The sequence below is a fragment of the Crassostrea angulata genome, chromosome 8 (genome assembly GCF_025612915.1).
Source record: "Crassostrea angulata isolate pt1a10 chromosome 8, ASM2561291v2, whole genome shotgun sequence".
NCBI classification, from domain to species: Eukaryota; Metazoa; Mollusca; class Bivalvia; order Ostreida; family Ostreidae; genus Magallana; species Magallana angulata.
In genome coordinates this window covers 3009417-3023055 of record NC_069118.1, presented here as the reverse complement: position 1 = coordinate 3023055, position 13639 = coordinate 3009417, and the positions used below count along the sequence as shown (strand labels likewise).

General features: G+C 32.4%; 1 protein-coding gene across 9 annotated transcripts; it reads left to right on the top strand.

The window, feature by feature from the left end:
- The first annotated feature begins 3089 nt into the window (after window positions 1-3089).
- On the top strand, window positions 3090-12811 carry LOC128158498 (uncharacterized). Of its 9 annotated transcripts, none has more exons than XR_008239991.1 (7): window positions 3090-3247; window positions 3955-4069; window positions 8425-8582; window positions 8720-10522; window positions 10784-10916; window positions 12064-12224; window positions 12393-12811. XR_008239991.1 is itself a non-coding variant. In XM_052821369.1 (4 exons), the coding sequence occupies exons 1-4, from the start codon at window positions 10483-10485 to the stop codon at window positions 12522-12524; spliced, it is 423 nt and encodes a 140-aa protein (XP_052677329.1). In that variant the 5' UTR covers window positions 8821-10482; the 3' UTR covers window positions 12525-12811. The 9 variants fall into 9 exon arrangements, 4 of the variants coding, with proteins under 4 accessions (XP_052677329.1, XP_052677330.1, XP_052677332.1 ...); XR_008239993.1 differs by having other exon boundaries at window positions 8720-10554; XR_008239992.1 differs by having other exon boundaries at window positions 8720-10578.
- The last annotated feature ends 828 nt before the right edge of the window (window positions 12812-13639 follow it).

Sequence of the window (13639 nt, the reverse complement as noted above, 5' to 3'; positions counted from 1 at the left end):
GAAATATATGGACGTTTTTCAATCTATTTATTTGCCTATCAGTGATTGTTTAACCATATAACTGTTAAATAAAAGGAGCATACATGTTTATATACGGTTCGTCTTCGCCTGGGGGGATAGCTGGTGGAGTGATTGGAGGACTCGTTAGCCTGGCTTTTTTATTTGTGCCATTGTTTGTGTGTGTGTCAGAATCTGCAAAAAACAAAACCATGGTAAAATCATAGTGTATCCTCAACAGCTAACGGTCAATACCACTTCCAGGACGTCATTGTCAAATATAAAGGACTAATGAGGTGAATTACATATCTTTCTATTTAATCTAACTCTAATCTATACTTGTTTAGATATGAATTTCCTACATGGTTCACTGCTATTAAATTTCAGTTACACAACAAGGATATTCACAGCCATCGGTTCTCGTATATTACTATCTACCATCAACTTATTCGAACGGACAGCAAGGTTTCTCTCCCAGCGGATAAGATACTCATTTAAAAAAAAGTTAAAAAAAACATCGAAACTTTCATTGGTATTTAACTTTCATTCTGAAAAGAGAATGTGCTTAAATGAAATATTCTTAGCAAAAAGTTTACTAACAATTGATGTATGTAATGATTTTGTGGAATTTGCTGTCTTTATTTGTTGAATTTACATGTTCTTTATATTTACATGTTCTTTTATATCAAGCTTATTAACTAGTTTTGATACTTCGTTCTAAAACTGATGCAATATGCTTCCATTACATGTAGGTACTTAGTGATTTATTAAAATATTGTAGTATCATGATTGTTTTATGAGGAAGAGTGTGAGAAAATCAATGGAATATGACATTTTTATTTTGATCATGATTATCAGTAGTTATAATATTTTATAAATATTGAAATGTAAACCTTTAAAAGCTTATTTTATCATACTCATCTTTCATTGATATGTATTGTTTGTTGTTTTTGCTTTTCCATGTATTCTATTGTCCCTCTACTATAATTAAAAAATTTATACCAGTTGATAAAGAACAATTTAATTATTGATTGCGGTACATCTCTTAGTCACACATCCACGGTTAGGTCTTTGTTTTTAACCTTAATAGCCAAGCATATACATTATTCAAGTGCGTCATTTTATTTGTTATATATGAAAAACTCCGTTGTATTAAAGCCTAAGAAATGCTGTTATATTTACCTTATTATATTATCTTTTGACATGATCTTTGACAAAGATACATGATTTTAAGACAGAATGGTCTTTAAATGACAAGATTTCTCCAAAAGTGGGAACACATCAGCTTAGAGAATCACAGTCTTACATCATAGTGGGTTGCAATATCAACAATCTGTTATCAGATTTTGACTCCGAAGCAAAAGATGTTATGAATAACATTGCACCTCTTCGAACCAATATCATTACAGGCTATTTCATTTTACCGTGGTACAATCACTATATCCATATAACAAAGACAACTGCAAAAGACAGCTGGAACGTAAAGCCTTGAAGTGCAGAGATAGATGCTTAAAGAGCAGACCAGAGTTGTAGTGCACATAGTCAACTTAGAAAGTCCCGCTACTCTCAGAAAATCTCACAACAGCGGATACTAAAGATACGTTTTGAGTTATTAGCAGTATCATGTATAGTAATTCGGGAACCCCCTTTATCTTGGTCAGACCCTTGCGGACAATTTTCTACACCTCCTCTAACACAGAATATCAGACAAGTTCTGGACAAGGCATTTTCTCATGACAATACAGATTCTCCAGACCTAGACAAATCGGTGCCTGAACTTGGGTTCTTTTAGATTTAGACGCGAGAAGTAGTTGACAAGATCTTTTAAAGCTGTGCCAGCAAAGTGTGTTCACTTGATGTCATCTCTAATGCGCTCTTAAAGGGGCATGGTCACGATTTTGGTCAAAAATTATTTTTTCGATTTTAATGTTTACAATGCTTTAGTAAGGCATTTTCAATAGGCAACCAACATTTGAGTGTCATTTGATGAGTTATAAGCGAGTTACAGAGCTTACAATTCTTCGCTATGTAAACAAAGCGTTTGTTTACATTTCGAATGTTGAAGTGAACATTACAGTTTTAAACCCAAAATAAATGTGTTAATCGTTCAAAACTGTTTATTTATTCTTTAAATGAATAACAAAATAGACAAACCAGCTTTGAAAAGATTTTTTACTGGTATATTGAACCTATTTAAACAAAAACAGGCGAGAGCCGTGTTTACATGACGAAGGATTATGAGCCCTGTATCATGCTTAAAACTCAACGACTGGCACCCAAATTTCATTCCTAAAGCATTGCAAATAATAAAAACAGAAAATAAAATTTTACCAAAATCGTGACCATGCCCCTTTAAAGAACTATTCTGTTCTTCCTCTAGTGCTACCGACCATTATTAACCTGGTGAATGTATCAGTCTCAACTGAGATCTGTTTAAATAATCTTGAAATTACCATTTCATACTTCATAGAAAAAGACTGTAATTTACACAATTTTATTGACTATAGACCAGTCTCAAATACTTTATCAGCAGGGTTTTTGGGCATGTTGTTACTCAGCAAACGCATAACCATCTCATTAGGAAAGTTCTGTACGAAAACCTGCAGCCAGCATGCATATCATGTACTATGAGACAGACATCCTGCTAACAAAGAATGAAAGCAGACATAGACAAGGATCTAGAAGACGGTTACGCCATTCAGAAGAAAGGAGGTTTGAGTGAAGGACTCGGCACTCTCATGGATACAGATATATCTAAATGGCCACGCGTAAGGCCTGAAAATCAATAAAAAGCGTCAATTATGCCAATGTCGACAGGAATGACCCTTAAGAGCTGGGTTTTTGTCCTCTTCTCTTTTAACAAATACAAATATATCAAACAAGTTAATCATACGCCTATACTATATCAAATGCAGTATGAACTTGGTTCAAAAAGATGAATAAGTGTAAAATACGAATGTGTAAATAATTAGATGTATATACATGCCTTATATTAATTTAAAATCCAATGCATGTATTAAGTTATCTTTTATATAATTGAAGATATAAAGATAACGGTTCTACTGCGGCGTTGCTTGAATTTGAAGGACTGCCAAATGTTTCTTTATTTCAAAAACGGAAAAGATTTTCTGACGTGTGCATTGCATGAGAAGCCCTTGTCGTGTGAAGAAGTTTACGCTAATCTCCACTGTTCTTAAAAGGATGTCGAAACACGGTTTCGATTTAGTTTGGAAACTGATTCTGGTTTTTCGTAAGTATTTTACGTTGCAGCAGAAATGTAATAGTGATTTCTTGTTTAATCTATTTAAATTATTATTTGAATTTGATGATAATTTGATACTAACAAACAAGTTTTATTTAGACTACATTTTTATCTCGAAATTTGGTTCTTTGGTAAAACTGCCTGCATATCTTATTCAGGCACGTAGCATCGTTTTTGAAAGTGGGGGGGGGGGGCAGACTTATCTAAAAAATCTTGACAAGCAAAAAAAAATGACTTTTCTAAAATCTTCAAAATCCTGATCCGTGGGGGAGGGGGGGGGGGGCTAGCGTAGTCTATAACTTCAATTTTACTCCTAACTTCTATTTTTTTCATACCAATTTTTTACCTGCTCACAAAAAAGTGGGGGAGGCAACTCTATGATAATTAAATTTTTTACATGTAAATTTTCAAAAATCAGTTGCTGCGAGAAAAAGTGTGCCCCCTGCCCCCCCCCCCCCCCCCCCCCCCCGATGCTACGTGCCTGTTATTATTTGGTATAATCTAAGATATAGAAGATCCTCACTTTATCTCAGCAATACTGCGCAAATATCCATATATCCTTTATGAGAACAATACAGTGCAATATCAAAATAGTTACAACATTGTTGATATCTACTGCATATTTTTGTTAATCTGATAAATGTATACAAGTAATACAAACGTTTTAAAGGATGGTTTAATTACAATGTTTACAGTGACAGTTACTGCGCAGTGTGCTTCTTACTGCTATTACTACTACAGTTATACCTACTATACCACAAGGCAGCTATGTTACTATTACTACTACTATTACTACTACGACTCGGATAGGTGAGTAAGGCATTTGTAACTTATAGTCAGATTAATCATTTTACTTTAACCATTTAAAATTGGAAAAATTAATGCTCGTAGTTAGGTTACTACATTTCTATTTATAATTCTTTTTCTTACAAGGTACATGTATAGAATATGGTTTCAATAACATTCGGGGTATTAATTTTGTGGGTTACGTGAAAATCAATACTAAAGGGTACTTAATTTCTTGGCAAAAAATCTGTACTTTTTCTAATTATTTCTTTTTAATTTGACATGTCATTTTATAGATCAAGTCAACAACAAAATCACCAAAAAAAATTAATGTTGCATATCAAATTAATTCGTATTTTTATATTCTATTCAATTTTCCCATTACAAATGTTGATGCCTGTGCTTTTTAATCTTAAATTTAAAATGCTGCTTTAATATTGCAAGTCTTGTCGTCCAGTAAATCATTTTAACGCCCTATATTAGGATTGTGTAATGTATATCACGTTACTAGGAAGTAAATTATTTCAAATACTCGGATATATCATGTTTTCATTGGTCTAAATCGAAATTTGATTATAGAAATGTTTGCCAATTGAGCCTGTCTACAAAAACGATTCTGTAGTTCATCTATAGATAAAGGTTGTCTTTTGTTTCATGCTAGAGTGATTTTTTACGAGATGGTTGTTTAATTAATGTTGATTGCAAATTGAACGTCAGATCTACGCAAAAATAACATTTTTACATAAGGTATATATACCTTATTACATATAACATCATTGGCGATACTCGGAAATGTTTTACTTTCAATGCTTGAAAGTTTTAAGCGCTATGAATTACAATCCGTTTGCTTAAGAAATGCCCAGTAGATATTAAAAAGTCATTTAAATTATTCTAACGCCAAATAAAATGATTGAATATTCGGTTATTAGGACGTAAATTGAAAACACAAAAAAATGCCAAATGATTATAAATCAATTATATCTAGTATTATTTATAAATAAAGGGGGTCATTTGTTCTATGTTACACCGAGGTGGTAATTTAAATACCTTAAAAACTCGAAAATAAGCCTGTTTCGTGTATGTCATTTATCGTCTAATAAATGACTGGGCTATTTTTAAAGCGTCCATCAGTATGCAAACCGATTACTGCATAACGGGACATAAAGTTAATATTTTTTTAAACAAATCATAATTATTGCTTATCTTCCTACACACTGTAAAGTCCAACAGGACACCTGAAATTTTTAAACAAACATTTACCACGCGACGAGTCAACATATGGCTGGTTACGTAATGGCGAATACTATGGCTAAGACTTGTTAGATGCAAGAAACAGTGATCAGAATGCATAAATATTATAATACATGTGTAACGGGATGGGTGAAATAATGACGGACAGGCCGAGTTTCGAACCCGGGCCCCCTGAATCTCTAGTCAGGTGCTCTACCAACTGAGTTATCGGTCTGACCGTCACATTCCTTCCCCCTTAAATGATCTTCGCCCTCGAAGATCATCCCAGGCTCTTCCCCTGGCAGGAGTTCACCTGTCAGTTCCAGGGGTTGGTCACGGCACCAAATGTAACGGGATGGGAGAAATAATGACGGACCAGACATGGTTTCGAACCCGGGCCCCCTGAATCTCTAGTCAGGTGCTCTACCAACTGAGCTATCCGGCGCCGGTATTCGAACCGGTCTGGCCGTCACACATGAAATATCAAGGAAGCAATATAGCAGAAAAATACATAACCCGATGTTTTTAATGTCTTTAAAATCATTGTATCTCGATTTAAATGATTTCAGAATTGGCGCAAAGCATCACTAGGTAAAGGAGATTCATGTTTGTTCAAATTGTAACGTGTCGCGGCCTCGACCAGGCGTCTCGGTCCGTACACGGTTCACCCGAGTTTAATAAGGAATGCAGACACTTGCCAAGTGCCTCTATGATGTACAGAAAAGCTTTAATTCAAAATATACAGATATAGGTTAACCACTGCCTTGTGGTAATTCTCAATATATACAGATATATATAACCACTGCCTTGTGGCTATTTCTATGTTTGTCAACCGCCCTTGCCACCTGGCAAGGCAACTTGTCGCTCAGCCACTTGGTCGCTCAATCTGGCTATGCCACTTGGCCTATCAATTTGTCATTCGAAGAACCTGACTTAATCCTACTTTAATTAACCAATGTTTCCTACTTACAGAATTCACGGCTGTGAATTACTTTACATATGAGTCTTTCGACAGACTATACAACATCAACAAAACAAATTAGCGAAACCATCTGGCTCTTAAACCAATTGCATTGTATCTAGCACAAGTGTTTCAGAACATCCAAACATACTCTCTCGATTTATAAGTCTATCTGACTAAAAGGAAACTAGAATGACTGTTTTCGTTGTTTTGTTTTTATATAATAAAAATACTTGAATAACTCTTTTAATCATTTGACATTTTAATTACTCTATTTACAATAATTACTGATAATAAAAATACAAACAAGGGAAGATAACTCTTTCAAACGTTTCAAAATAAAGGGACACACTTTTTTTTAAAGGGGAGATAATTGAGAATTTTAACAAATTGTTGGTATCATTTAAGACTCTCAAAACATTAACCTTGTATGGAAGCATTCTTATGTAGCGTAGATTCAAGTTTCTTCAAATTATGGTCCTTAAGGGAAGGTTTGGGGTCACAATGAAAAATAAAGTTTTACTTAAGAATATCAAGATATTTTTTTTAATCTTCTCAGAAATTATTTGACCAGATAAGCTTAAACTTGTGTGGAAGCATCATCAAGTAGTGTAAATTCAAGTTTGTTCAAATCATGGTCCACGGAGGTTAGGTGAGGCGACAATGGGAGTAGGGTATTGCCACCATGGAGTGAAATTTTACATAAGATTAAATTGAGAAAATCTTTTTTCAAAAACTTCTTTTCCAAAATCATTCAGCTAGAAAAGGTCATTTTTGAGTGGAAACATCCTTAAATATTTAAGATTCAAGTTTGTTTAAATCATGGTCCCCGGGGGTACGGTGGGGCCATCATGGGGATCAAATTTTTACATAGGAATATATAGAAAAAATCTAGAAATCTTCTTCACAAAAACCATTCGGCGAGAAAAACTTAAACTTGTGTGGAAGTATCCTCATATATTGTAGATTCAAGATTGTTGAAATCATGATCAACGGGGTATGATGAGGATACAATGGCAGGGGATGGGGAGAGGGGCTCGAATATTATCAAAGGAAAATATACAGAAAATCTTTGAAAATCTTCTTCTCAGAAACCATTTTGGGGGCGTAGAGTAGGAGGCGTACATAGGAGTAGAGAAAAATCTTCTTTAAAATACTAAAACAACAAAAGGGGCTTGGTTAGTACCATAAACATATTTGGATATGGCGGATTAAAAAAATAGCAAGATCTACCTACTTAGTTGTCAAGATATTTTGATTTTGATACTGTAATGCTTATTCTTATTTTGACAGGAGTATCTAAATGTATAATGCATCTTTTGTATTTTCCCCAAGTTTGTACACGGTTACGATTGTAGTAAACAAAGGCTTTACAACACAAAATCAAAAATGTCGGTTGATCCCTACTATGTTGTAAAGTTTCATGCTTTTTATAAACACTAAATTCAGCGCTAAAACTTGTTGATTTATATGACTTAGATAACAATAGATGAAGGTGGATAAAAATAAATTATGCTTGATTTGAATCTACATTTTTATTCATTTTTTACCCAGGGCCCATAAGTGCACTTGTTCTTTTAACGTCATTTTTAATTTCATTTAATTATTTTTATCAAATGAAATTGTTTTAACAATTACTACACATTTTATTTAATATGAATTTATTTTAGAAAAAAAACTTGTATCGCTGAAAATTTAAAGTTCCTGTCTTAAACAAAACCGGCACGGTTTCTCAAAAATTTTCTAATCAATATTATCTTTTGAAAAAAGCAAATCGGAATACGTTTAAATGACGTCATCCATGTATCATTTGTGTACCGGTATATCCTTGGAAGTCATTGGGGTAAATAGATGCACACGAATAGAAAAATCTTTTAGCAGCTGGGAAAGGTGGATATAAAATAAAAGTTGATAAAAAGCTATACATAAAGAAAAGGCTTTCAAAACAGACTGTGGATTTAAGCATGGTTTCCATTGTAGTTCATATTTGAGCTATAGGGCTATTTAGCGAAAAGACAACAATCAGATGACAACATAATTGCTCAGAAAATATATTTTACATATGATTTGGGTTTTTTTTTTTATTTTCTTGGTTTTCTTTTTACTTTCTTTTTTTCATCTTAGTTACATGTACTATACATTCATTTATCAATGTGATTAGCGGAGTATATCTTATGTTTATATTTAGTTCGGCTGGAGCGATAGCTGGCGGAGTTATTGGGGGCATCGTTGCGCTGGCCGTTATTTGCACCATTGTTATTTGTGTGTGTGTCAAAGTCTGCAAAACACAAAACCATGGTCAAGTCTTGGTGTACCCTCAACAGCCTGCGGTCTATACCAGTTCAAGTACGTAATTGTGTGTCAAATATAAAGGTCTCAATAGATGGGGGAAAGAATTAGTTTTCAGTTTTACGATAATCAACTTGTTTAAATATTCACTTTGGGTTTCATCATCTACATCGAAAACTACTATATAATTGTAGCTACACAACAAGGATATCCGCAGCCCCCAGCTCCTGTCTACCCCTATCCGCCACCAACTTATTCGAGCGGACAGCAAGTTTTCTCCTATAGCGGATAGGATGTTCATCAAAAAAAGTTATCAGCTACTAATGACAGTATCTAATTAGTACTTAACTATCTGACAAACAGAATATGCCAGTATGAAATATAATTACAGTGTAAGTTAACTCACAGAAGATGTTTGTTAAGATTTTAGGTAGTTCACTATCGTCATTTGTTGCATTGCATTGACCTTTGTTTGATATCAAGTTCATTCACTAGTTTTTTTCCTTGTCCAAAATCTACTGCATACTGTTTCCATAACATTAGACTAACCTAGCTAGTGGTTTATGACATTGTTATGATAGCCTTGAGTTTTATGAGAAAAGTTTGGGGAAAAAATTCATATGCAACATTTCTATCATGGTTTTGATTATCAATATATTGTATGATATTTATATCTTAAAGTGTTTTTTTTATTGAATACATCTGTCATTGATGACAGTTTGTTCTTATTAAATATATGATAAAACATTAAAGCTGCTTGGTCCGATTTATTTGTTATTACAGTATCAAATTTTTTTTCCACACAAACCATTTATCTTAGAAAGTTATGGACTTTCTCCTATTTACACCAGCAGAATCAGTCTCCTTTCAAAGTCAGAAATATTCAAAGTAAATAAAAATAATTTCGTTTTGGGCAAACGGAAAAACAAACCAAATGCATCACGGGAATGTTTAGAAACCGAATGATTGGCGTCATTCAACCCGCATGCTATGCATCGATTGTAAAGAAAGAAAACTTCAGAAATATTAGCGAACAAAACGCATACATGTTTATTTTAATTTGTCTGATAATTTCGACCTTTATTCACAGCGATGACAGAGTCGTAATACAACCATATCCGTCTCGCCGTCAGGGAGGAAATTTAATATGAGGCGAAATAACGCGGTACCCTTTTATGTCGTTTGTTTTGTTTAGCAAATTTTGTACGAATTTTTCTTCATTGAAATTTGGCTTAATTGACTGGGAAAACTACTGCAATGTCTATTATTATACATATACTTAGCATAACCATCGTTTAAAAGCGTGCATAAAATTTGATATAAAATCGGACCAAGCAGCTTAAAATAAAATTGATAAAAACCGATTACTTTTTATCTTATTGTATTCATCTGTCATTGATAGGTAGAGTTTATTGACAGTTTGTTGTTGTTGTGAAATAAATAATAAAATATTCAATGACATTGATAAAGAACGATTTCATAATTAATTGCAAACTTACAATGGTCTAAAACTAAGCGATCTCGTCATTTATAACACAATTACCGTTGTTGTAATTATACTTTATTTCGTTTGACCAAGATAAATGCATCTGGGCTGAAAAACGACTTTCTAAAATCCGAAAATACCGTCAATGTATATTTAATGGTTGAAATTGTTTTCGTTGCACCTATAAAACATTAGAATTATAAGTCGTAAAGACATGGAGATTTAATTTCGAAATACACGAGAGTTAAATGAACTGCTAAACGTACCACCTCCTCTAATCTTCACTGTCATTGTGAAAATTTACAGGGAAACGCCTACTTATTTTATTATGTCTATTGCGTAACTGTAGCAATGTACATATTTTTGACATGCATTGTTGCTTTGTTTTGTGTATTGTCAAGCTATGATTATAAACAGGTAACGTGAAATGTACATTTCATAATTTTCGGGTTATTCACGACTTGAGCAAGTATGGAAGATTCCAAAGTCTTCAGATTGTTCATAACAATTTGTGAGTATTTGACCTGTAATAATGCCAAAAAGGTAAACTGTAATAATGCCAATAAGGTAATTCAATCATTAATAAAAGTTATTTATTTATTTTTAGTATACACTCTTCATTCTTACTTGGATGTTAATACATGTACAATACAAGCCAAATTATTCTGTTTTTACATTAATATTAAAAAAAAATTATAAGGTAGAAAAATACATGCAAATTTATTAAATCTTATCAATTAAAACAGTAATGACTAAGTTAAACTGTTTACAGTTATGGTGACAGTTCCCGCACAGTCTGCTTATTACTGTTATTACTACTACAATAGCTACTACTCATCTAGAAGACAGCTCTGTTACTACTACTACGACTATTACTATAACGACTCCTCTCAGTCCCCATTTAGGTATGTAATTCAATTTCTAAAATCTATTTAACTTCCTATTATCATTTCATTTAATTGTTTGGAGTTTTTTGCGTTATTTTCTTTCATAAGCACAAATCATAGAAAGTGCGTTATTTTCAGAAAGGTTCATAAAGTCTTAATTAATTTCCTTTAATTCTTTTAATTTTTTTTTTCTGTTACGATTTGTTCAAAAGCACGAATCACAGGAATTTTGACAATAAATGATAATGTTGCAAATGCTTAAATGTCCAAAAAAAGTATTAAATGCTACCTTTTGAAAATGCATATATATTAAATTTTATTTCATATATAACCATTGGTTCTTAGGGGAAATATTCAGACAAGTTCAAAAATGCTATATATTTATATCAGATCAAAAACTATTCTTGAAAAAAACACATCAAGTATATTGTTTTGGGGTTTTATGGGGGTGGGGTCCATTTACAGTCTTAGATATTGCAAAAAATATTAATTTATAATATTGACAAAAGTAAATAAAAGCAGTACAATAAATACACATAAAAATATGTTGTTTGTATTTTAAAAGTCTGGAAAAGATCCAAAAGAAGGAAAACCATTCAAGTGTCTTGCAAATGAGATCATAGTACAGTAAACAATCCATAGAAAAATTTAGGAAGCAACATTCTTATTACGAAATAGGACTTAATGAACTGAAATATGAATTGTTCGATTGTTAGTTTTGAGATAAAAGGTTTTTTTGTTTCAACTAGCACGATTCTTATCTAATCTCAAAGATAATTGATGTTTTGATTCACAATTTGTTTTAGGATTTTTGAAACATGACCTAATGAATAGAATTAGTAAGGTATACATGTATTGTTCAAGGTACAAATAACATGCATTCTTTTTGTCCGTTTCTTTTTAATTTTATATTTATATTTATATATGGTAAATATTTTAGATAGTCATGTCCATATAGCATGAAGTATTGTGTTGCAGTTTTCTTGAACTCTTTAATTTGTTACCTTTATATCACCTTTACCTTTTCATTTATCTATCATGTTTCTTATATATATATATATATATATATATATATATATATATATATATATATATATATATATATATATATATATATATATATATATATGGTCATTTGTTAATTTCATTATCATATATGTTTAAGTCCTTCCGCTGGGGTTATAGCTGGATCCGTCATTGGAGGCATCGTTGGTATCGTCATTATCTGTGCCGTCGTTAGTTGGGTGTGTGTCAGAATCTGTCAATCACACAACCATGCTCAGGTATTGGTGTACCCTCAACAGCCCGCAGTCTATACCACTTCAAGTACGGCATTGTATTCGTTAACAAAACAAAAAGAACCCCTCTAATTGTCTATAGAATAATAATAATTCCGGTATAATTTAAATGTCTAAAAGTTTTACGCAAATTCTTTTCTATTCACCTTAATATATTTACTTTGGATATGACCATAACATGGATATATTATTTCAGATACACAACGAGAGTACCAACGAACCTATGTTCGGGCTTCTTCGCCATAAACTTATTCGGGCGGACGGCAAGTCTTCGCATGTATCGGAATTATTGTTTCGAGAGAAGATGTTAACATGTGCATCTGCTTGAAAATAAGATATTGACACACATTATATTCATAAATGAAATCATATGTAAAGTGAAATACGTATAGTATAAATCAAAATAGCAGATCGCATTGTTTTATATGATGAATCAATCTTTCTTCTTTAAATTTCAGATGTATATAATTTATTACTTTTGTTTATCTAAATCTAGAACTGTTGTGTTGTACTTTTTTCACGTTTCGGATACCCAGTTGTTTAAAAAAATTGAAATGCTTTAAAAGTCATGTTATTTTCATGAGTGAAGGTATGTTAAATAAAAAGTATACCTGACAGTATCTTAAAATTATTTAGCTTTATAATTCTACTGATAATAGCATGGTTTAAGTTCATGCATATCTTGTTTACAGTTGTCAGGAAACATTTGCTGATAGTCTAAAGAACAGTATTTTATTCCATAATGGGTTTTTTTCTGAAAAATATTTTTTAAACATTATAAATTCAAGAGAAATAAGGAATTTATTTGGAAATTTAAAGTGACCATGGCATCATTGTTTATAGCATTATGGGCGATCGGGGGAGTTGCGCAGAACTTAAAATGTCACAGATCTTTATTCTATTGATAATGATTAAAGTCATTGATCTGAGAGAATAAGTATCAATACATATAGTCAACAGTTGAGATCCGCGAGACTTATTCTCTCCGTTAAACCACAGGATAAAGATTTGACATTCAGTTAACAATACGGTCAGCAAAGAGCAAATTGGACGGCGTAGCTCTTTTATTTTTCAAACCATTCAGTTAACATTCAGTTTACTAAATGCCAGGGCTTTATCTAGTTGAACATTCTTCACATCCATCTCTTTGTGTGTCTGTCTTTTTTATCATTTACGGCAGAACTTATTACCAGCACATTTATCCTTCACTCTTGCATATTTAGATATAGTAGCTCACTAAACAGACTTTCGTTCCTTTGATGAGGTAAAAATATGCAACTGTAGTTATGCTCTTGTATCCCCACCTTTAGTGACCCAAATTTCAATTTCCAAATTTTTTTTTATAATGATAGTTTTTTTAATAGATGAAAATTGAAAAGGATTTCATTTTCTTTACTTTAAATATTCTACGCAGAACCAATATTGATGAAAATTTAAACTCTT